A 22,709-nucleotide genomic window follows, 5' to 3' on the forward strand; every position below is an offset into this window, starting at 1 on the left:
CTACCTTTCCCTGCGCGTGGGCTCTGGGCTTGGTAAAGATTGCTTGCCTTGATATTTGGAGGCTCTGATGCAGAGGCTGTACTTCAAGTCTTTCCAACGCCAAAGATTTCTCCACAATGCGCCAACAAGCTGCAGGACAGCGAAGTCGACGCCAGACAGCCCCGTCGGGCCGGGCTCTGGAACAGAAGGTCAAGGAGGCTACGGAACTCGAGACAATCCCGGATGGTGTGGACTCAATTACTGATGTTCGCAACGAGCTGGAGTTTGCGCAGTGGTACAATGAAGTAGAGGAGAGCTTGTTGGAAGCTAGCTACGATGAATACCAGTAAGCCAATCCGTGGTCAACCCCACAGAGCCCCTGGTCTATGCTGACATTCATTGTCCTTAGAGCTTGCCTCCAGGAGCTTCAAATGTCCAAGTCCCATCTCGATTCCTTGTTAACCGATACTTCGTCAACCCTCGACCTTTTGACTAGCCTCTCGAACGACTTCAGAGCCGTGGAATCACAGACCTCCCAATTCCGGAAACAATGTGAGGGGCTACTTTCTGCGCAGAAGCATGACTCGGATTTGGCGGAGGATATTCAAGAGAACCTCCAGTACTATGACTTTCTAGACCCTGCGTCGAGGAGACTGAATGCCCCCGGGGCTGGGAATACGGTCCGTGGGAAGGAATTCTCGGATATGCTACGACGGCTTGACGAATGCCTGGATTACATGGAGACACATGTCAGTATACCTCACAATGTTTACCGCACTCCAGCTAACGCTCCCTGTTGCGCAGCCCGATCACAAAGAGGCCGGTGTATACCGCTCCCGGTACCGTTTGCTCATGACTCGCGCCCTCACCTTGATCCGAACCCACTTTGTGTCCTCCCTCCGAGATGTATACGCCGATGCGTCGAAGAAGATCGCAGATAAGCAGCTCAACGATACAACCATGTCCACTCTGCTCTACGCCAAATTCAGAGTCGGCGCACCAGAACTGAAGCAGATCGGACTCGAGATCCAGAAGAGAGCCGTCCCGCCTCTAGATCCCGACCAGGGCACCGAAGCCGAATACCAAAGCTTGCTGAACGAGCTTCATGCGAACTATGCAGCCACACGCGGGAAACTGATCATCCCACTCGTATACAAGAACCTCAACGACCTTGCACAGTCTCCAACATCATCTCAGGATCTTGTCTCTTTTGCCCGCGCCAGCATCAGCTACATCCGCGGCGTATGCCTCGACGAGTTCGAACTATGGGGCGAATGGTTTCACGGCCACGGCGGACTCTACGACTTCCTGGAAACAATCTGCGAACCTCTCTACGACCACCTCCGACCGCGAATCATTCATGAAGACAAGATCGTCAAGCTCTGTCAGCTCTGCACCCTCCTGCAAACCCGATACCTGCTCGACCAGGACGAGGAAATCGAGCAACAAATAGACGCCAACCAGCTCGACTTCCCAGCGCTGATCCAACCCGCGCTCGAAGACGTCCAAACCCGCCTCGTCTTCCGCGCGCAGGCCTTCCTCCGCGACGAGATCGAGCGCTACAAGCCTCGCCCCGAAGACCTAGACTACCCAGCACGCAACAAGCAATTCTCCATATCCGTCACCGAAGGCCAGATCAGCGGCCGCAAGATCACCTCTACAGACACCACCACCACGACGCTCCCGAACCTTCCTAAACCCACAACCAAGCTCAGCAGTGACAGCGACCCAGCATCAACAACCCCAGAAGACACCACCGCCACGACAAAATGGGACCTCGAGTCCCCAACAACCCAAGACCAAAGCGGATGGTATCCGACCCTCCGCAAAGCCATCTGGCTCCTCAGCCGAATCTACCGACTCGTCAACGTACATACCCTCCCCCTTCCCCTCCCCATCCTAAATACCCCCAAACTAACACAATGATATTTGAAAAACAGTCCACCGTCTTCGACGACCTCGCGCACCAAATCGTCCACCAAACCACCACCTCCCTACACAGCGCGAGCACTCTCCTATCGACAAAAACCACCCCCACCGACGCCCACCTCTTCCTCCTCAGCCACCTCCTCATACTAAAACAACAAATCGTCGCCTTCGATATCGAATACACCACCCCGGAAACAACCCTCGACTTCTCCGCCATGACATCCACCTTCTACGAACTCCGCTCACGCGGGGGTCTCTTCAACCCGCGCAACCTCTTTAAATTAGTAGGCCATGGCCTTCTCCCCCGCGTCGTGGAGAACATGCTCGACGCGAAGGTCGAGCTAGATGGACGGCTCCGCACGGTCATTAATGAATTCATTAATGAGTTTGCGGCCGGGAAGATGACGGCTTCATTGCCGGCTAGAAGTTCCTCCATGGTAGGGTTGGGGGAGGTTATGGGTCCGTTGTGCGGGAATGTGGAGAGGGAAGTGGGGAGTTTGAGGAAGGTGTTGGGGGAGTATTTGGATGATGGGCGGATGAGGGAGACGCTGGTGGGCGCGGTGCAGGATCGGGTTATTCAGATTTACGAAGAGTTTTGGGAGATGTATGTTGATGCGGAACGGAGGAGGGGGAATATTGTGAGTAAGAAGGGGAAAGGGAGGGAGGATGAGGTTTGGGATGTGGATACGTTTGCGGAGTGGTGTGAGGGGGTGTTTAGGGTTGGGTTTGTTGGGTTGGGGAGGGAGGATGATGGTGAGGGGAGTATGAGTGGGAGTGGGAGTGTGAGGTCTTGATGGATTCCTACTACTCCCTATCTTATTCTTGTAAAGTGGTAGTACTTAGTAGATATTATTATTTTTTCTTTGACTTCCAATGTATATACAGTGTATTGAAGATGAACGGAACAAGACACTTTTTAAATTAAGAAATCATGTGCCTCACAACCAGTCACGGAACCAAGAAAGGAGAACTAGGCATATCCAGAATCTTATTCAACAATTAAACTCACCCAGCCGAAGTCCGTTAAAACAAACTATGCACACCGAATGCGAAACGCTGCCGATTTGGGTATGATGCAGAGGGGGAGGAAACAAAATGCATAGTCGAAACGCTGGAAGAGAGAGAGAAAGAGATGCTTGGGAATATGGGACTGAACATCATGCTAAGTGGGTGGGGCTTTACAGGACGTGGCGGATTTTGGCGTAGAGCTCGGTATCCAAGAAATTGTACTTCGGGTCGGGTTCGCAGAAGGGATGGGTCAGGAGAGTCTCAGCAGTTGGTCGATCACGCGAGTCCCTATAACAGGTCAGTCTGGCGGAAATGGTTCCAAAAGGCAATATCAACTTACACTGTGAAGCAGTCGTACATGAAGGCGAGAGCTGCTGGTGTGATGTTCATGGAAACATCTTCGGGAATCGGAGGGGCTTGACTCAAACTACCCAGCTTGAAGATCGCACCGATAGCCTCTTCCTTGCTCCACGGCCGGCGTCCTGCAAACATCTCCAACACCACGCATCCCAGAGACCAGATGTCTACCTTGGCGCTGTACCCTTGTCCTTGGGATTGGATGACTTCTGGCGCCATCCAGAAGACCGAGCCTTGCATGGAGTTGGTCGAATCGTTTCCATAGATGTTGTCTGTTTTCTTCGAAATTCCGAAATCAGAGATCTTGCACGTTCCGTCCAGATCCAGGAGGATATTGTCGGCTTTCAGGTCACGATGGAGAATTCCCTGGTTGTGAAGATATGCAAGCCCGCTCAGAGTCTGATGCGTAAGAGACTTCACCACGCTCTCCTCAAACTTGCCATGCTTGCGAAGACAACTGCCGATTGAGCCACCAGAGATATATTCGAGGTAGATTGAGATGGAGAACTCGCCTCGTTCACAACCGAGGTACTGCACGATGTTAGGGTGCTCGAGATGTTGCATGGTATCAATTTCCTGGTCCATCGCTGCGACCATCTCCTTGATGCGGTCCTTGTCTGTTCCGGCAATCCGAGGGTTGACCTCCACTTGCTTCACAGCCAAGACCTCACCATTGTCAGCGTTCATGCCTAGGTATACCCGTCCATAAGTGCCCTTGCCGATCAGCTGACCACGGATGATGCGGAAAGTGGGCTGTCTCTGAGGAATATTACCAGACGGCGCATGATTCTGTGGAATAGGGTCCAGCTGGCTAAGACGGCTGCCACGCTTCGGGCTGATTTGCATAATCTTGGCGCCGAACATCTTCGTGCTCTTGCGGCGCAAAATATCACCTGATCTTTGGTTTCCAGTATGAGACGTCACACTCCGATTCCTACTAGCTTGGTTGGCACCTTTTGCCACTTCTCGGATAGACTTCATTCGTGTTAGCCCACCGCCAGAGCGACTGACGTTCCGCCGAGCGACGACTCCGGGGTCCTGAGGCTTCATGGTGGGCTCACTAGAGCCGAGGGTGTTCTCACTTGGGGGCGCAGGTGTATGTGGGGTGGGATGTGATACGGCATCTGGTTTATCCTTGGGAATTATGTCGTTCTCAGCTGCAACCTTAGAGGCCGGGGATGAGGGAGGTGACATGCCCTGCCCGTCAAGGTAAGGGGTATCAAGGTCGATGTCCGGGAAGAAGTCATCGAGGTGATCAATGACGCCCTCGACTGGAGGTCTGCTTGCCCACAGGTCGCCTTGGGCAAAAGAATCCCTGCGAGGTGGCTTCTCTTCCTCCGGCGACGCACTCATGTCAAGGAAGGACGGGTTCCTGTTGCCAGACTCCCCGCTTGAACTGGCGAACGTTTCGCGGGTAGCACTAGGGGACCTGAAGCTGACTGATAACCCTTTTCGTAATCTGTTTTCGGTGTTCAGCGTGAGGGACGGTTTCCCGGCTCGCCTTTGGGACTCTGGCGAGACGTTCATAGGCGGGTTCTCTTTAACCGGGGTTTTGGTACTCGCTATGGGAATAGCGAAAAGTCCATCATCGGAGTCATCATCAGAGTTCTCTTGGGGCTGCTGTGGCACCGGTGACCCTTGGAAAGAGACCTTGGTCTCCTCAAAGTCAAACTCGGGTCCAAATGACTTGCGAGACTGCAGAGGCGGTTTCGGTTCTTGAGGAGTCGCAGAACCGGGTTGTGCCGGAGACTGACTCGAATGCACTGTCGGCGTTGTTTGGTTATCCTGCTCCGTAGACGATTGCGATGGCCCTCTGAGCTCCTGACTAGCGGCAGGTGGCGTAGGGACCGATGGAGATGGGGTTCCAATGGCGCTAGTCATCCTACCAACACTGGCCAATACTGCTCCTAGACCGTGAGTACCATGTGGTTGCGCGGTAGTCTGTATGCGGGGCCGCTCAATATCCTTCTTCCTTAGTGAATTGACTTTGGTGAGTGTGCTTGACTCGTGAGGCGCAGTAGGAGGCTTGCGAAGTGGCACAAGTGGCTCAGACTTCTTGTCTTCGTAGGGAGACGTGCGGGGCTGATCAAAATCGATGACGCCTTCACGCCGGTAACCAGTTTCACCATAAACATCCTTTCTCGGTTGTGGCATGGGTGGGACCTTTGAGATGCGGTAGGCCCTCTGCTTCCGCTCAACCTCACGCATATGTTCTTCGTGACGAGCTAACAGGTCTGCTTTCTCGGCATCAGTAGGCAGTCCTGCTTCGGCGCCACCGTCGACTGGAGACGTTGTAATTGATGGTTGCGAGGCCGGTAGCTTAGCACTGGGAGCTTTGAGCTGCTGTCGGGAAGACACCTGAGGAGACGTAGGCTTGGCCGGGTTGTGAGGAGATATCCTGCTGAGAGCTTCCTCGTCAAGCGGCTTTCTGTGCACATGGTGTGCAGATGTGGGCGAGGCTGTGCCCTTCTCTGGGATTGACAGCCCCAGGCCGTAGTGAGTGGAGCTATTCACACCCAGTTGCATATGAGGCCCTCGTACAAACAGCTTCAATGAGCCAACCGTGTCTGACTTTGTCCGTCGACACAACGCCAGGCTAGTGTCATTCAAAGGCTCATCGTGTTCAGTCTGCCCGGGCTCCGTCATGAAGATCTGCGCCCCAGTCCAATCAGCGATTCCAAGGCTTTGACATATGGCAGAACGTAGGGTCTCCACGGAGTCCATCTCAGTTATGTCGACTAAGCGATAGTTCCATCCGTCCAGAGTCACAAATGTCCACTTCTTGCTCTTTTGCATTGGCTTGGTGCCTCGCAACGCCAATCGTTCATGATCCGACATGGACGAGGATGACGGCCGCTCGCCCAACGACAACTCACTGGTACTGAAATTTGGCCTATTATAAGGCAGCTGTGAGCTGTTCTGGCGCATGTTGACTGGGCTGGTGGGAGACTCCAAAAACGGCTCCTCTGGGGACGGGTGGTTGGAATCGCCTGCCTTGGAACGTTTCTTGAAGAACCCTAAAAGCCCATTACGGTGGTCTTTGGGGTACGAGGACGGTGTCTCCCCACCAGAATGGCGATTGCTTGACTCCTGCGGCGAAGGACGGATCCCGCCGTCTTGCTTGATGGATTCATAATACCGGCGACCAGTGGTCGAATCTGAACTGTTGCCGCGCGAGTGCTCGAACTTAACACCGAGATCTCCCGTGGATGACGAGGGTCCTGTATGTGCCAAAGTAGCATGCTGCGCCGCTGGGCTCCCGCTCTTGGGACTGTCCTCGTAGGATCTAATAGGTATCTGGAATGTCCCGCCATCACTGGACATAGAAGGGCTCTGCCTGTGATGCTCACCACCGATGCTAGATAAAACAGCTCGCGAATAGTCCGACCGGGACCACATTGAATTAGCTTCGCTTGTAGCAAGCTCGGAAGACGCATGATCATGAGTTGTCGGTATAGGTGTTGTGAAAGAACGCATCTGAACGCTCTGTCTTTGTCCATATGCAGGCTGGGGGGCCTTGAGATTAGGGCTGTTTGTGATGTTCCCCGAAGCAGGACCCGCGGACCTTGGCTCGTAAGTCAATTTCGGCGAAGCGTCAGGTGCGCCATCGTGGGCGCTCATAGGGTGAGAATCGCGTCGCTTCTGAATAGAGATCTCGGTATCATAACTGCCGTCATCATGGATTTTCTTAATCAACCGGCGCATGCGTTTTCCCTCTTCCCGTTCACGAATCTGATCCCAGGGGGTGCCACTTGCTTCGCACACTTTTGCAAGATGAGGATAGACCACCTGGTGCATCTTGCCCAGATTAGGCCGGCCATTTGACCCATGTCCTAGCTCGAGGAAGTCGGCCCCTTGAATTTCCAAGGACCTGAAGGTTTCTTGCCAGTCTGTAGAGAATCCGTTATTCGCAAGCCACTGCAGGACACGATCGAGAGGCCACTGGACCGAGGCCTCATTTGGCGACATGCCACCAAGCAATGTACTGTGATTATGGCGATGACTGCCTGATGTGGTGAGTTCGGAAGATGGCGCAGACACCTGTTGTAGCGAGTTTTGCACGTTCGTGGCGGCGTAGCTGGCTGAAGCCATATCATGAGCACCATCATGGACAGCTAGAGAGGAAGGTAGATTGCGAGTAGTAGAAGGAGTGGCAGGGACATTGGCATCCCGCTTATACGGAGAAGAGTCGGTGGCTGAATATTCGTAGGCTTGAGTGGAGGTGTTCCGTTGTCTGTCGCTGGACTGCATCGTCCCCGCACCGTCGTACGTGTTCGAGTGTACGTCGAATGGCGGGATCCCGACCCCCGGCCCGAAAGTGCCAGCTTGAGGAACGTAAGTTGCAGACGTCCGAGTTTCCGCGGAGGGAATCGACAAAGCTGCAGGACGCCCGTATGGAGATTGATTCGCAGGCACCATGGGGGGAGGCGGAGGAGGTGGAAGATACCCTTGTGAGAGTGCTTGTCTTGCCCAGCTCTGTTGCTGCCACCCGAGTGTATTCTGATGTTGCAATTGGGGATTGGTAAGTTTGGAGGCGCCATAAGCTGTCCCTGGAGGTAGTCCCGGGGGCGGGGGAAGCATAACACCCTGCGACTGAGTTGGAGGGTACCGAGGCGGCGGCGGTGGTAAAGGGATTATGTGCGATTGGGAAGGCTGCGTCGCCGACGAAGGCGGGGGTACGGGGATGTACTGCTGCGGGCGTTGACCGTTCATATTGGCGATGTCTGCGACGTCTCCAATGGATTGATGCAAGGAGGCGTATGTCTGAGCCTAACGAGCAGACAAGTTGTTTTGGGAGCCCAATAAGGTTCTGCTCTCATATACCTCACGGGGCTGCGCAATCAAACTTGTCCCTGAAGTGGGGACTGATAGACCATGAAAGCTTAGGACCCAAGGCAATCCCACATTGTCAGAGCTAGAGCAGCCGGCACGACGCGATAGATGATGCCCTTCGTTCCGAGCAGCACTTTGGGCGGTAGTTTCAGCGACCAGGATGAAGAGCAGGCAATCGGCTGTTCTCGAAGCACGTCAATCAAGCGCAGATAGCGTCCAGATCGGAGCGGACGCCAGTACGTAAGCAGGAGCGGAGGGAGCAAAGGGACGGCATCAGCTTTTTCCACCTGATCGGGGAATGGACGGGGGGGTGTGCAGAGGAGGCTGGAAACCGGAGAGGTCACACGCAAGTCGAGCTGCAGACGCAAACCGTAGCGAAAGGAATAAGTTGGGGCGTTCTTCAGAGGGGTGTCAAATCCTTAAAGATAGCTGGATCTCCTAAAGTAAGTCAAAGGTCCGGGCAAATTGCGGCAATCACCCCCTAATAGTCGGGACCAGTCCAGTTCCTCTCTGGCTAACTAGTAAACTAGTCGAAGGGGAGGGGGGGAGGGGGGAAATGATGCGGCGGAAGGCTCAACGGGGAAGCTAAGACATACCATTAGCAAAACCGCTGGGGATTCGACCGCACAGTGGATTAGTGGCAGGTGGCGGCAAATTAGCAGTCCACCGTATAGATTAATTAGGTGTTTCGTCAAGGAAGGGACAGAGGCCTGCTCGCCAGATTTCATATGGGGTACTCGAGTAATAATCTAACCTGTCGCCGAGTCGTCGCGGCCCGCCCAGGGAAATCAATCCTGAGGAGCTTTGATGCGCTGGCCGCCTTAGCGCCTGGGACTGACTGTCCTTCCCGTCGATCACGTGGTGGTGCCCCCGATAAGCAGCCCAAAGCCGGTCCCTTTTTTTCTGTGTCTGTCTCTCCTTTTCCGCCACCTTTCCATGGGCTTCTTAGTACCTAGTCTACCCATCAAGTGAAAGGTGGGCCAAAACATTCGGGGATCCCACCTGACAGTTGCCCCTGTCGTGTTCAGCCCTAGAGGGACAATCACCTCTTCCTCCTTTTCCTACAGGGCTAGTTCTGACTATAATCATGTCACCAACTACATTGTACTACTTGACATTGTCAATGTGTTTATCTCTCGGCTTGTCATTCCTCCCAAGTGAATGTCTCACACGGCACGTTGGCTGGCTGGCTGACTATCAAGCTAGTTCCACTATGTTTTCCCTTGGCATTGAACAGGTATGATAAGCACTAGACTCCCTAAACGCACCTCCCAAGGTTTCCAAGACCCCCAAACCCCAAAATGCAAATACGGCAAGGGCACGTGCGCATACAACTTGGCTGGAATTCATTAGATTTCGTATTCGGCTTTTCACACAATTATTTCAGAGTGAGATGTCTGTTCCTCTCCAGGAGTGACAGGTCAAAGTAGAAGAAAGATAAATACATTAAGGGGAAGAAGCGAGGATGTCTCGAAGCCCGGGTGATCCTTCATTACTTGTTTCTGGTGGCAGCCGCCTCAGCCGTGATTTTCAACGCGGCGGGAGCATCATCACGAGGCATGTGAAGCTCCACCAACTGTGCCGTCTTGGTTAGCATTCTCCTGGACACAGTCGAAACGTCAAGGCAATGAATGTACTACGTACCTGCAAGTATGGCGCAGAAGCAAACTCCTGGTTCGCAAATAGCTGCCTCAGCTCATCCCTTGTCTTCACTTTGTAGCCCTTGTACTTGTCCTTGGCTCCAAAGACTCGGGGCAGACCCTCAATATCCCATGGCTGGATGTCATTGTAGCTTTCGTCCCATCCGTGGATGTACCGCTCAATGGTGTATCCGTTATTGCAGATGACGAAGCTTGATTTGGTCAGTATCGTCATAACGTGGAGCTTATCGCCGTTAGGGAACACTCACATGATGGGGTTGAGGTTGTTTCTAATCATGGTGCTCAACTCCTGAACAGTGAGTTGAAGACTTCCGTCACCAACAAAGAGAACTGTCCGACGATTGCCCAATTCCTTCGCTGCTAGTGCAGCACCTTGACACGCCCCAACCGAGTAGCCAATGCTACCCCACAGGACCTGGCTAATGGCCGTGACGTTCGCCGGGAATCGGGTTTCCCAGATGCCAAAGTTGGCAGTCCCAGTCTCGGTGATAACAATGTCATTCTCCTTCAGCCACTGACCCACATTGGGCCAAAGCCAGTCGTGCGTGATCTCCTGGCTGCTGGAAGATTTCTCGCTCTCGGGAAGCGTGTTGGAGAGATGCGGAACTGGCGCGGCGTTGACAGCACCCATCCTCTGAATAACTTTGCGCAAGACTCCCTTCATATTGATCTCTGGATATTCGGAGTATCGCACGCGCACGTAAGTGCTGTGGAAATCGATGGTGTTGAGCTGTCCGATGTGATATGAGAATCCGCTAGTGTTGAAGTCCGACTTGATAGCACCGATGCTCAGAATAAGATCGGAAGACTCGACTTGCTCACGAACACCCGCGTTCGATCCAGTGCCAGCATACACACCGCCATAGTTCGGACGGGTCTCATCCACTGCTCCCTTGCCCATCGGAGCCACGAAAGTAGGCAGGCCGGAGGCCTCCATCAAGTCATGAACTTCGTCAAGGACCCGATGACGGATGGCACAAGCATCCACCAGAATAACAGGTTTCTTCGCAGCATGCAGGTACTTCAAGACAACGTCCACAACATAATCTTCCTTCTCAGGGTCATTCGCCGGTAGAGAAAGATCCAGCGGTTTGTCGAGTCGGTCACCTTCAATCTGCTTGACAATCATGTCGGTGGGGAGACTGATATAGACAGGTCGACTGCGAATCCAACATTCACGGATGGCGTTGTCGATAAGTGTTGCAGCCTCCAGTGTCTCGTTAAGGCGACCGAGGGTACAGGAGATGCCTGCACTCATCTTCGCAAACACATTGAAGTCGCCATTTCCCAGGGTGTGGTGCAGCAACATGCCATCCTTCTGAGACTTGGTGTTGGGCTGACCCACAATATGAACAATTGGCACAAATTCGGAGTACGAACCAGCGATGGCATTGAGCGCCGAAAGCTCACCCACACCGAAGGTAGTGATCAGGGCTCCGATTCCATTTACACGAGCATACCCGTCGGCAGCGTATCCTGTAGGTTGTCCGCGTCAGTTATGACAATACTTGTCACCAAGGTAGTACAATTACAACAGTGGATTCGGCTCAAGCATACCGGCGTTAAGTTCATTGCAATTGCCCACCCAATGGAGACCGCACTTTGGCAGATAGTCCAAGGCCGCGAGATTGTAGTCACCTGGAACGCCATGCACAGAGCGAACGCCAACCTCGTGTAGACGACGGAAGAGGTACTCCGCAACCGTGATGGGTTTCCGAAGATCCCGGGTAGCGATATCGGTCGCCATCACGATAAATTGAACTGTGTGAGAGAAAATGCGATATGATGAAGCTAGTATGGAATTAGACGAGAGAAGTATTGGTCGTGTCTGAGAGATGATGTTCACAGATGTTGAGGAGAGGAAGAGTATTAATAGGTGCCTCTGACTGTCCCAACCAGGGAGTCTGGAACCCAGTGTGGCCGTACGTCATGAATGAAAGGGCACGCGTGATGTCATGCTGTAGAAGTGGAACTAGAGACAAAAATAGTGTCACCGAACTCAATCCTCACGCAAACAGCTACACCACGCGACGGTGAATGACAGCCGGATCTCCGGGATCATTCCTAGAGGATAGGTATTGAATGCTTTGCGTGGGATTTCAGGAGATCTCCGACCATGATGGCATGGATGGGGTGGTTCGATCGTATATCCAAGTCAAATAAGCTATGGCGGATCCCTGGAAGTAAAAAGGTGCTGCGGAAGCAGCGATAAACTGATAACAGCAGCTGCACTAATAAAAAAGCAAGCAAGTTCAATCCGGCCGAAACCACATTGCAGCACACAAACTAGCAAGTAACAAGCCGTCACTCCACCAAGTGGGATGATGATCGCCCGCTTTGCCGCTATTCCTTTTGTGGAATTTTAAACCCCCCCGCGCCATGCCTGGCCTTATCTGTTGGGAACCCTCGTGTCACCAGTAGTGCATCTAGAACTTCTAGGACCAGCTTAATCTCACCACTAAGCTTGAATTTTCCCTGTCAACTCGGACAACCGGGCAACGTGCGTGCACCTCCTGCGGTCAATCCCCCTCCCCACTTGCACACGCACAAATCCCGTACCGGCATCCATCCCCATTCACCCACGCATTAACATCTGTCGATGGCTGGATCAGGGAAGAGAGCCATGCCTGATAGGAAATCCGTTCAGCCTGCTAAGAAGAGAAAGGTCCGCCCCATCTGATGTCCGTGGCATGTTGACCACAAACGTCTCACCATTGGCTTTTCCGCATCTGGTAATCAATGTCTAACGCGTGGCGGCACAGGGAGGTGGCCAATGGCAGAAACACCAACAAGGCAATAAGTCGGGCATTGAGGGAGGCGACTGGGGAGTCTTCGTGTCGTGCGATCTGGGAAAGGAAGGGAAATGTATGGCAGAGGTAGTGGATGTTTTCTCGCAGGTTAGTAGCATGAAGGACAGGGCTTTGTGCATAGAAGGCGACCCACGGTATCTGGCAGATTGATGCGATCTGATATGCTCATCCATCTGACTTGTGTTATTTCCCAGAGTGTGGAATCATCCAGCAGTGACAGTCATGGAGACAAGCTCGACTCGGATGAGGAGGATGACGATGATGACATCGAGGCCCAAATCAGAAGAGAGGTCGAAGGCCTGAAGCCCAGCGCGAGCAAGTCCCGCCCGTTTCATGCCATCAGAATGGATTTGCCATGTCGTGCGTTAACCCTCGTTCTCCTCCTTAGATTGATCTAGGTTTTGAGAGACGCTAATATACTTCAGTGTTGTTTGTGCGATTTGACAAATCCATCAATCCAGAGGAAATGGTACATCAGCTTTGCTTAGACGCAGCTGCTAATCCTGAAAAGAAACGATCCCGATGGATCCAACGCATGACACCTGCAATTTCCGTTCGCAAAACTCTCAGTGTCGACCTGGAGTCTTTTGCACGGGAAATACTCAAACCGCATTTCCATTCCGGGGGACCTCCCAAGAAGGTGAGTCTCGGCCTCACCGTAAGGCTTAAACGGTCATGAACTCCCATTAACCAGAAGATTTCAGTACGCAATTCGACCTGTGGTGAGAAGCAACAAGAAGTTCAACCGCGACATTGTCATCAAGACCGTTGCAGATGTCGTGGGGCCCGAGCATCCCGTTGATCTCAAGAACTATGACTTGATCATTCTCGTCACCGTTATCCAGGTCAGTATTCTACGGACGTGGTGTGGTGTTTAAGTCGCTCATACAAGTACCGTAACTGACAATAAATTATCAGAATGTCATTGGCATGAGTGTTGCCGGAAGTGACTACGATCGGTTAAAGAAGTATAACCTGGCCGAGTTATACAGTCCAGCAGCTACGTCAGAGGCCGCCGAATCTACTAAGGACTAACCTCGCATTCTCCTTGACTGACTTTTGGGCGATATTTGGCGTCGGGAAAAATCTTGAAAAATGGCGGAATGTGATCGCCTCATCAGCTCCATGACAGACAAAAGCTAGAAAAATGTATATACAGAGTTCGCGATATCCTAACCACCGAAATGGCCTCTCTTAGTTCTAAATGATCCCCTCTATGAGCCACATGAACTTTAGAGCCGACGCATGATGCGTGGCTACCGGCAAATTAGTTCAAAGTGGTGTAATTTAGAGATAAGAGGCTATGGCAAAGGGAGGCATAATTTATTGAATCCCCGCTCGAAGGACGGTCCGTCTGCCAATAGCTTGATTGGAGGGCAAACAGAACAGGGATGTGCCAAAAGTTACCCAAGCAGCACAACATACATTAGGTAGCACAAGTCTCCTACCTTCCGCGATCAATGTGCGAAAGGGTAACTGGGATAGCAGACCTACAATTTCATCGTAGTAGCAGTGATTACTTATTAATCTACTGTATGCACAGACTATGAGTAGATTCGTAGTTCGCTGCAATATCGGCATTCGTACCGGCCGATACAACCGGGGGAGGTTTACACTTTCGGCAAGGCCAGCCTGTGATTGGCCCGGTGTGGATGCTCCCTGCATGGCGCCTTTCTCAGAGCGGGAGCCTTAGGCGAGCTGCGTCTCCATGGATCACGACCCTTTCTTCACTTCCTGGCCAATACTCCAATGGATGCTTCTTGGGGTCTTCTTTCTCCAATTTGAACAGTGGGGATCCCGGACGGATGTCCCCTTCAGTAAGGGGCTTCGGATATGGAGCTTCCGCTTCGCTTAATGTTTTCAAATAAGGGATATGCTCCATGTCCTCGTTACGGGTCTTCCTCCATCATCTGACGCTCAGAAACGAGATAGATCGACCGGTTTCCCTGTTCCTAGTATTCCTTAGCTGTGTTGCTTTGACGGTTAGACAATCTATTACCTTCCTTGTTCGATTGCAGTAACCTGCGTCTTACCTCTGTTCCATGTCCGGGTCCCATTGTATCCCCGGGTTGCGGCTGCCTGGCTTTTCTCCCCGATGACTGCAGTAAAGATTTGCTCGCTCATGTTATATTTGCTTACCTCCCCCTCCCCCCCAGCGCTATGGATTATCATAACTATATCTAGTACTAGTAGCGAGCATGCGAGCATGCGAGCGCTGAGGCAACATAACTGAAGTGTTGCGCGAAATGTCGCCTTCTTTATCACCGATATTAATCCCTGACATTGAACCTTCTTATACTCTCGGCTCCATCCTTCAACGCCACTTTTCTTCTTCGGTACATGTCAAAGGAATCTATCCGCTCAAGGGCCACCTACATTCAATTAGTCGCCTCGTACTGTCGAACGGGGTCCACCTGCTTCTGAAGTGCTCTCCAGGGCCGACAACGCCTCTCTTACGGCGAGAACAGCTGCTACTTGAAACTGAAGCCCGTGCCCACTCCATCCTAGAACAACAGGAAACCCCATACATCCCGTCATTCCTGCATTATGGTCTCCACGGGGGACCGCTGGGCTCTGCCTTCTTAGTAAGACACTATATCAATGGGGCGACAATGCAGGAGCTGGAATCCGCGCTTACCATGCAAGAGCGGGATGATCTCAACCGGGCTCTGGGGTCTTTAGCTCGTGAGATCGGACAGAATTTCTCCAGCTCCTTTGGGTCACTAGACCAGGTAGCCTGCGGATCAGGGAAGCAGTCCTGGCGAGAAGCGTTTGTGACACTTCTGGAAGGCATTCTCCGGGACTCCGAAGACGCTTTTGTTCATCTTCCATATGCAGAGATTCGAAACCAAGTTCGTCGGCTGTCCCCTGCGCTCGAGGAAATTACGTCACCGCAACTAGTGATTGTTGGGTTAGGCCGGCCGTCGCAGGTGGTGTTGAATCCGGGGTCGAAGAAGCTTGCAGGACTCTTAGGGCTAGAGAACACTCTCTGGGGCGATGTGCATATGGCAGAGATCTTTGAGGCGCCGTCTCCGGCTGTGTTGGAGGGCTTTGGTACTCGACCGAAGACAAATAAGGCCCAGGTGGCCCGACAACTACTGTATGCAATCTCTGGATGAGACTGAAAATGGTGGGAGAGTCTATGAGCTGACTGTCGGTCCCTTAGGTATGCCTGCTATCGTGCTGTGCACCAGGTTACGATACACTACTACCGCGATCAGGGGATGGCTGCCGAGATCGATGCTAGGAGACGTCTAACGTCAGTCTTAGCTGAGATGGCCTCCGTAGACGGAGTCTGCACGTTGTGTTGAAATGGGATGTCCAGGGACATCTCTGGAAGATTATATAGATGGGAACAATGACTCGGATTTAGTTCAGTCGGCCGGACCGATCTGCAGTTAGACTTCAGATGGAAGTCTCAAGAATGGGAAAGGTTCCTTAGTGCTACACAGCAGTGTTCGACCATGAGCTACATGATGAATATGGATATGATCGGTTTCGGAGAAATCATATGAAAACAAAAGCCAATAGTCCAATGCAAGATTCGGTCATGTCGGCATGGAAGCTGTCTTGGCGATGATTTGTTGCTGCCTACGAAGATTGGCGAGGTTCTCCTTGGAAGTTGATTTCCACCCATGTAAGAGATCTGGTTCCTGAGAAATACGAACTCATTCCGTGCTGGAATGTATACGGAGAGCCCCGTTTTGAGATAGCAATGTAGAGAGAGCCCTATTAAGAATCATTTATGATAGATAGACTGATCATCTTCGTAATCTTCAACAAGCGCGAGCCAGCAAGGGATCCCCATTAAATCCAGCGGTCGGGCGGGGCAAGACACACTAAGCTGAACTAGTCACAAGTCACCTTCAAAGGTCAGCCTTAATGGCGTCAACCGTTTGGAGGATTTCCGCGGTTGTCATGAAACACCACTTCTTCTTCGACTTGCTCCTCTACCGCGGGGGTCGTTGCAGCCTTATTCTTAGCTTCATTGCTTGACTTAACAATCTCTTATCTACTTGATTTTTAGCGCCTTCTCTCTCTCTTCCTTTTTTCTCAACTTTCCTCTACTCTCCGACCTTATCCCTTCAGTTCCGTGTCCGCCAGAATGGCGCATTTTCTGCGGGGAAAGCAGGCCGGCATCCAAAAGGACTTCTCCGAGAACTTGTCGCCGGACCTGTTCGCCCTTGATGATGTATATCTCTCAGCAAATTCTCTTCTTCCTTCTCTCAAGCTCATATCATGCACTGACATATACTAATTTCCTGCTGTTGCTGCTTATAGTTCGCTCGATGCGGTATAAACTCCCAGATCAGTGCGATCGCGTACGATCCCGTCCAGTCGCTCCTCGCCGTCGGAACAAGCGACACGCAATTCGGCCATGGTCAGATTTACGTCTTCGGTCAACGGCGAGTAGCGGTGGTGTTCGCGCTCCCGCGGAAGGCGTCTGCCAAATTCATACAATTCTGCGCCGACAAGCTCGTCAGTGTCGACTCGAAAAGTGAAATCAGCATTTTCTCCTTAGAAACTAGACAAACGCTTGTCTCGTATGCTCCGCCGAGTCATGCGAGCGCTTTACTGACCGATCCGAGTCTCGATTATGCTTTTATTGGGTTACAAAATGGTATGGGGTATATTGGATCGTGCTGTTTTTTTTTTCGTGCTGACGAGGCGTCTCAACTAGGTGATATCATTGCCTACGATCTGGATCGTGAAACCTTGACGCCATTCCGTGTGCCTAATCTGTGGGCTCAGCGCAATCCCCGCGTCCGCCTTTGTCCTGTTCTCAGTCTCTCCTTCTCGCCTCGGGATATTGGGAAGATCTTGGTTGGGTATCCGGAAGGTGCTGTGACGTTCTCGTTCAAGCAGAATGTTGCTCAAAAGTATTTTGAATATGAGGTCCCACCAGGTGCTCTGGGAGGAAATGGAGATGTTCCGGCGTCGGAAATGCGCAGGCCTCGACTGACTAGGGCTCTCTGGCACCCGAACGGTATCTTCGTGTTGACAGTGCATGACGATAATAGCTTGGTCTTCTGGGACTCGAAGGACGGCCGCAAAATCATGGCCAGATCTATCAATACCCCCAACATTGACCAGCCGGGTGTAAGCCCCGAACGACCCCAGTCGGCTACCGGGCTCAAGGACCCAATTACAAACGTCGCGTGGTGTGTCAAAGACAACGGTGATGACAGTGGACTCTTGATCGCTGGCGGTCGACCGAAAGCTGAAGCCAACAAAGGACTGACTTTCATCGACCTGGGACCGTCTCCTAATTATCAGACTTCTTCGTGGGCAATGATCGCAAAGTACTTCGAGACCCCGAAACGCACCGCACTCCTACCTACTCCTCCCGGTGCGGAAGTGGTCGACTTCTGCCCCATCCCGCGTAGCACCCCTTACTATGGCGGCGCTCATGATCCTATCGCATTACTCGCTCTCTTGTCCTCGGGAGAAGTCATCACGATGAGCTTCCCCAGTGGTCATCCCATCACTCCAACAAACATGCTCCATCCTTACCTTAGTTTCGTGCATCCGTTCGTGAACAAGGTTACTCTGACGTCAGTCGATCGTTCTGCGTGGCTGGGCCTGAAGGAGAAACGATCACAGGGGCCTAAGTTTTTACTCGGAGGAGCGGAGATAAGGAAACCGTTGAAGCGCTTCGAAGATCGCAACGTTCTTACGACGGCTCATGCTGATGGCACTATCCGCATCTGGGATGCTGGCATTGATGATGAGATCGAGAATGGGGACGTCGTTCAAGTGGACTTGGCCCGAGCTGTTGGGCGGGTTGGGAACGTAGAGGTGACCGAGATGTCTTTTGGAGGCTCAACGGGTGAGCTCTCAGTCGGTTTGCGGACCGGCGAGCTCGTCGTCTTTCGATGGGGAAACAACCAGAGCTTTGGTCGTGAAGAGCCCCCAGGTGCCAATGAAGGCCCTGGAACATTGACCAAGATCACTCACAGAGTCGACCCTGGTTTGAAGACAGGTATCCTTCCACTGACACTCCTAAACATGCAGCAAGGCCCAGTGACTGCCTTGAAGCACAGTCAAGTGGGCTTTGTGGCTGTTGGATTCGAAGGAGGCAGTCTAGCAATCCTGGATTTGCGCGGGCCCGCAATCATCCACACGGCTCACTTCTCGGAATTGTTCAAGGCGAACAAGCGAGGCAGTATCTTCAATAAGCGCAGCTCCGAGAGCCCTGCTCCTGAATGGCCTACCAGCATCGAGTTTGGTGTGCTGACTCTTGAGGGTGAAGGTGAGGATACTAAACTAAAGTGATGCGGATTTATACTAACAGCTCGCAGATTATTCAAGTATCTGCTGCTTTGTGGGTACCAACAGAGGTAACCTGGCCACCTTCAAAATCCTGCCCTCGGAGGGTGGACGGTACGTGGCTCAGTTTGTCGGCACAAGCTTGCTGGATGACAAGGTTATCAACATCATCCCCATCAATGCAGACGATGGCGGGCTTGCCTTGGCCACCCCCAATGCTGTTGGGGGCTTGAGAAACGGAGTGCGTGTGAACGGTGCCGTCGTCGCGGTGACTGTTTCCGGGTGCAGGATCTTCAAACCAGCAACTTCCAAGGGTGCCCATAGGTCCTGGGATGACTACCTTTGCGATTCCGCAGCGGTTGTCAAGACCGAGGCTCGCGGCTACAGTCTTGTCGGGCTTTTCGGAGACGGATACACGCGAGCATTCTCCATCCCTGGTCTGAAAGAGATTGGCGCCAGTCCAATCAATCAAATAGCTGATATGAGACGCCTGTCGGATGCCACGATCTCCTCCAATGGGACCGTCATGGTCTGGACCAGTCCTTCTGAAGTGGGCTTATTCAGTGTATGGGGAGGAGGACACGGACTGTACGCAGCACCAGCACCTATCATCTCAGATAAAGACGTGAGTACTAACAGACTATATAGACGCCAGTCCGAAGACCAGCTCTACAACCCGCAAGTCGTTATGCCCCCACGACCTACGATCACCAACATTCAGTGGATCTCAGGAACGCAATACGTTTCCCCAGCCGACATGGACATCCTCAGTTCGTTACACTCCCCTACTGGCCTACAATCAGCGGCTAACCTCTATAACAGTCGGCGGCCCCGATCGGCCACCATCCAAGCGTATGCAGGAGCAGATGCGGCTAGAGGAAGAGGAGCGCCGTAAAGCATTCCGCGAAGGCAGAACCCCAACGAACAAGTCGTCGAGTAGCCAGGAAGGGTACTTTTCCTACATGCAACGGCAAGTGCAGGAACGCACCGAGCGGCTCAACTTTGCAGGCGACAGCATGGATCGGCTGGAAGAGAGCAGCAGCAATTTTGCTCGCGATGTGAACAAGTTCGTCAGTAATCAGAAGAGAAAAGCGGTCCTTGGCGGTGAGTTTCCACCCACTCCTTTCAGATAGGGACTGAACTAATGTGACTATAGCACTCGGCTCGAAGTTCGGCTTCTAGATACACACCGCGGTGACATGAAGTAAAAGAAGAGTGCAGCAATTACAGCTGAGTACATTAGACTCATTATTATTCCTACCATACCATACCATACCCATGCTTTTGTTGGCGTTTTCGCGTGCTGTTTTTTTGTGTTGAATAAAATGCTTTGACCTAATTCTCGGATTCAATCGAGCTTGTTCGGATCTTCAATCAATTCAAGAAACGTAGACTTTCTGCAGAGATCAAACTTTTATCTTTCTGCATGGTAGAAGTATTATAAGACTTGGAAGTCAAATTCACCGCAACTAAACACCACTGGGAAGAACTCACCCATCCAATCATCATAATAAAGTCCTAGATAGATAGTCCTACGTGAACACCTCACCCCCCCCCCCCCCCCAATAAGCAAGAATAGATACACATCCATCATCAACCCTCTATTTCCACATAGAGAGCTATAGTAACACTCCACATATAACAGGCCACCATTCAAAGGTTAAAAAAAAGAGAGAAAGAAAACTTACGCATCAGCGCAAGGACTTCTTCCCCTACCCCCCTTACCAAACCAAGCAACAGAAAGCAGCCCATAGGTAGATAGATGAATACTTCTCTTTCCTTGCTTCACCATCCCCATCCTCACCTACTCCTTTTTGCGTAGATATCGGTCTTCACCGCAGCCTCCCCTGACCCTTCGCAGAACAGAATATGAATAGGGATATTGTGTTAATATTGTATTATATAGGATTAGATTAAGGATTGTCACGTTAGTTGATACTATAGAACTAATACCCACTTCACAAGCTCAATAACACATTTAGTATTACCCATTGTCAGCTTCAAGGGTGAATGTGGACCAGTATTACTGCGTACGGAGTAGTAATCGTGTGAAGTGGTGAAGTTACACAACAGAAAACGCGGGAATTAATATCATTCGAATATACAGTTATGTGTTGTAGATCAATGCCATTGTGTAAGCTAGAATACTTGTTTGGGTTTTGCCCTGTTGGGAATTTGCTTTTTGGCCTTGCGTTGGTTCTTCAGCTAACGTACTCGGTTAGGGATGACATGCAGTTGCCATGGTAGCTTGGGTCTTTTCAGATTGCCCTTGCATTTGATGCGGTGAGGAATGTGGAGGGGTAAGATAGATAGAGAGAGAGAGATGAGGAGTTGGAGTCAAGTATGTGCATTTTTTCGAATTATGTTTGTTTGGCTGGTCGGTTCTATGTCATAAGCTAAGTACTTGCAAAGATGTGAAGGTGGCGGGGGGATATGATAGATGAGAATGTTGTCATGAAACACGTTGCAACCCAATCGTAAAATCATTCGACGGAATAGAAATAAAGAAAGGTAGTATAACTTCGGGGCTCTTCATTTGCTTTAGTGCACCATCAACTCGGGCTGTTGTTGATGGGCCGCCGGGTTGTTGTTGCTGGCGCCTCCGGCCGATTCATCCTTCTGCTCGGAATCATCGCCCATCTCGACGTCCTCATCGCCGTCGTCGCCCTCTTCCTCGTCGAGTTCCTCCTCATCTTCGTCACTCTCATCTTCGATGTCCTCAGACTCGGCATCCGAGATATCTTCCTCCTCTTCTTCCTTGGTGGCAGGGCCCTCGGTTCCCTCCATCTCCTGATCTTCGGTCTTAGGCTCCAGCTCGTTGAGCTCCTTGAAGAGGGCTGCTTCAAGCTCTGCTTCCTCTGCACCGTAGGCGGCACTGTCATCTCCCTCCTGGTCGGCTTCGGGCTGATCTGGCGGGTATTCAGCGGGGGCAGATTCCTCCGAGTCCCTAGGCGGTAGTTATTAGTATCGTATGACAAGAAAAACAAATAGATGATACCTACCATTTGATGGCAAACCGGGTTACTCTGGGCTTCTCAGCAAGGATATTCCGACGAATGCGTTCGATGATCGGCCGAGCCGGCGGCTGCTCCATAAGCTCCTCGGAATCGTATTCGTTGTTTACATAGTAACCGACACGAACGAATTCTCTGCCGTCGTAGCTGCAAGTGAGGAGAATCACGGTAACTCCCAGGATTTCGGAAGTAGGAATGCGCTTGAGGTCTGGGGGGTCGGCCTCGAAGATGAACTTGTTGACACCAACGGGGATCGGTCCCACCAGCAGGGAGTCGAGTTCCTGGTCATACTCGGAGCTAGAGAAGCAGGTCGTTAGCAGGTAAGAGGACTTTATCTCGCTGAAGATCCAACTTACGATGTCGCCGAACCGACGTAGGTGAGCTTCCACTCCAGATCTGGAAACTCGTTAGTGGCGGCCAATTCACGGGAGCGGGGTACACAGCGTACCTTTCTGCAGCTGTTCAAGACATTCGAAAGTGATCTCAAATTGATAGGGGTCGAGGAAAGAGGCAGGATTATTGACGATTTTCACGCCAAGAAGAGAAACGACCGACATCGCGATGGAGGGGCGGTAGTGGAGCGAATTGCTTTATTGAGTAATATGGAGAGAGGGGTGTGAAAAGGGTGGTTTAGTGAGCGAGAAGAAATAGACGTGGAGAAGTGTGATGGAGAGAGGAGTGAGACGAAGAGGTTGCGGAGATATATAAGAGGTATGAAAAGGGAGGAGGGAGGAGACAAGAGAGAAAAGAAGAGCAGACGATCTCTTTGGCAACTGAATGAATGGGGATGCAGCGGCCAGCAGTAATTAAACATGCGGCAGGAAGATCGACGACGCGCCGCGTGTTTC

At 51.9% G+C, this 22,709-nt stretch overlaps 6 protein-coding genes across 6 annotated transcripts; 3 read left to right on the forward strand and 3 right to left on the reverse strand.

The window, feature by feature from the left end:
• The first annotated feature begins 15 nt into the window (after positions 1 to 15).
• Positions 16 to 2,871, forward strand: BDQ94DRAFT_67186 (Golgi transport complex subunit COG3). The gene is made up of 4 exons (XM_026776293.1): positions 16 to 325; positions 389 to 728; positions 784 to 1,848; positions 1,920 to 2,871. Exons 1-4 carry the CDS (start codon positions 117 to 119, stop codon positions 2,700 to 2,702), a joined length of 2,397 nt encoding a protein of 798 aa, XP_026623491.1. The 5' UTR covers positions 16 to 116; the 3' UTR covers positions 2,703 to 2,871.
• On the reverse strand, positions 2,872 to 8,069 carry bck1 (putative MAP kinase kinase kinase (Bck1)). Its single transcript, XM_026773824.1, has 2 exons — positions 3,257 to 8,069; positions 2,872 to 3,204 (listed from the first exon to the last, which is right to left on the reverse strand). The coding sequence occupies exons 1-2, from the start codon at positions 7,984 to 7,986 to the stop codon at positions 3,087 to 3,089; spliced, it is 4,848 nt and encodes a 1,615-aa protein (XP_026623492.1). The 5' UTR covers positions 7,987 to 8,069; the 3' UTR covers positions 2,872 to 3,086.
• Positions 8,070 to 9,043: 974 nt separating this feature from the next.
• On the reverse strand, positions 9,044 to 12,070 carry BDQ94DRAFT_148495 (alpha-keto acid decarboxylase family protein). The gene is made up of 4 exons (XM_026767205.1): positions 11,325 to 12,070; positions 10,016 to 11,243; positions 9,751 to 9,958; positions 9,044 to 9,682 (listed from the first exon to the last, which is right to left on the reverse strand). The coding sequence occupies exons 1-4, from the start codon at positions 11,512 to 11,514 to the stop codon at positions 9,599 to 9,601; spliced, it is 1,710 nt and encodes a 569-aa protein (XP_026623493.1). The 5' UTR covers positions 11,515 to 12,070; the 3' UTR covers positions 9,044 to 9,598.
• Positions 12,071 to 12,613: 543 nt separating this feature from the next.
• Positions 12,614 to 14,054, forward strand: BDQ94DRAFT_148500 (THUMP domain-containing protein). The gene is made up of 5 exons (XM_026767206.1): positions 12,614 to 12,664; positions 12,772 to 12,937; positions 13,003 to 13,217; positions 13,282 to 13,422; positions 13,496 to 14,054. The coding sequence occupies exons 1-5, from the start codon at positions 12,635 to 12,637 to the stop codon at positions 13,610 to 13,612; spliced, it is 669 nt and encodes a 222-aa protein (XP_026623494.1). The 5' UTR covers positions 12,614 to 12,634; the 3' UTR covers positions 13,613 to 14,054.
• Positions 14,055 to 14,823: 769 nt separating this feature from the next.
• On the forward strand, positions 14,824 to 19,980 carry BDQ94DRAFT_161267 (putative SNARE-dependent exocytosis protein (Sro7); the record flags this gene model as incomplete). Its single annotated transcript, XM_026769358.1, has 8 exons — positions 14,824 to 15,677; positions 15,744 to 15,881; positions 16,667 to 16,769; positions 16,859 to 17,198; positions 17,259 to 18,830; positions 18,880 to 19,435; positions 19,496 to 19,617; positions 19,670 to 19,980. The coding sequence occupies 8 exons, from the start codon at positions 14,824 to 14,826 to the stop codon at positions 19,978 to 19,980; spliced, it is 3,996 nt and encodes a 1,331-aa protein (XP_026623495.1).
• Positions 19,981 to 20,960: 980 nt separating this feature from the next.
• Positions 20,961 to 22,657, reverse strand: asf1 (nucleosome assembly factor ASF1). The gene is made up of 4 exons (XM_026767207.1): positions 22,310 to 22,657; positions 22,218 to 22,257; positions 21,850 to 22,158; positions 20,961 to 21,794 (listed from the first exon to the last, which is right to left on the reverse strand). Exons 1-4 carry the CDS (start codon positions 22,416 to 22,418, stop codon positions 21,389 to 21,391), a joined length of 864 nt encoding a protein of 287 aa, XP_026623496.1. The 5' UTR covers positions 22,419 to 22,657; the 3' UTR covers positions 20,961 to 21,388.
• Positions 22,658 to 22,709: the final 52 nt, after the last annotated feature.

This window comes from Aspergillus welwitschiae (genome assembly GCF_003344945.1).
Source record: "Aspergillus welwitschiae strain CBS 139.54b unplaced genomic scaffold BDQ94scaffold_29, whole genome shotgun sequence".
NCBI lineage: Eukaryota > Fungi > Ascomycota > Eurotiomycetes > Eurotiales > Aspergillaceae > Aspergillus > Aspergillus welwitschiae.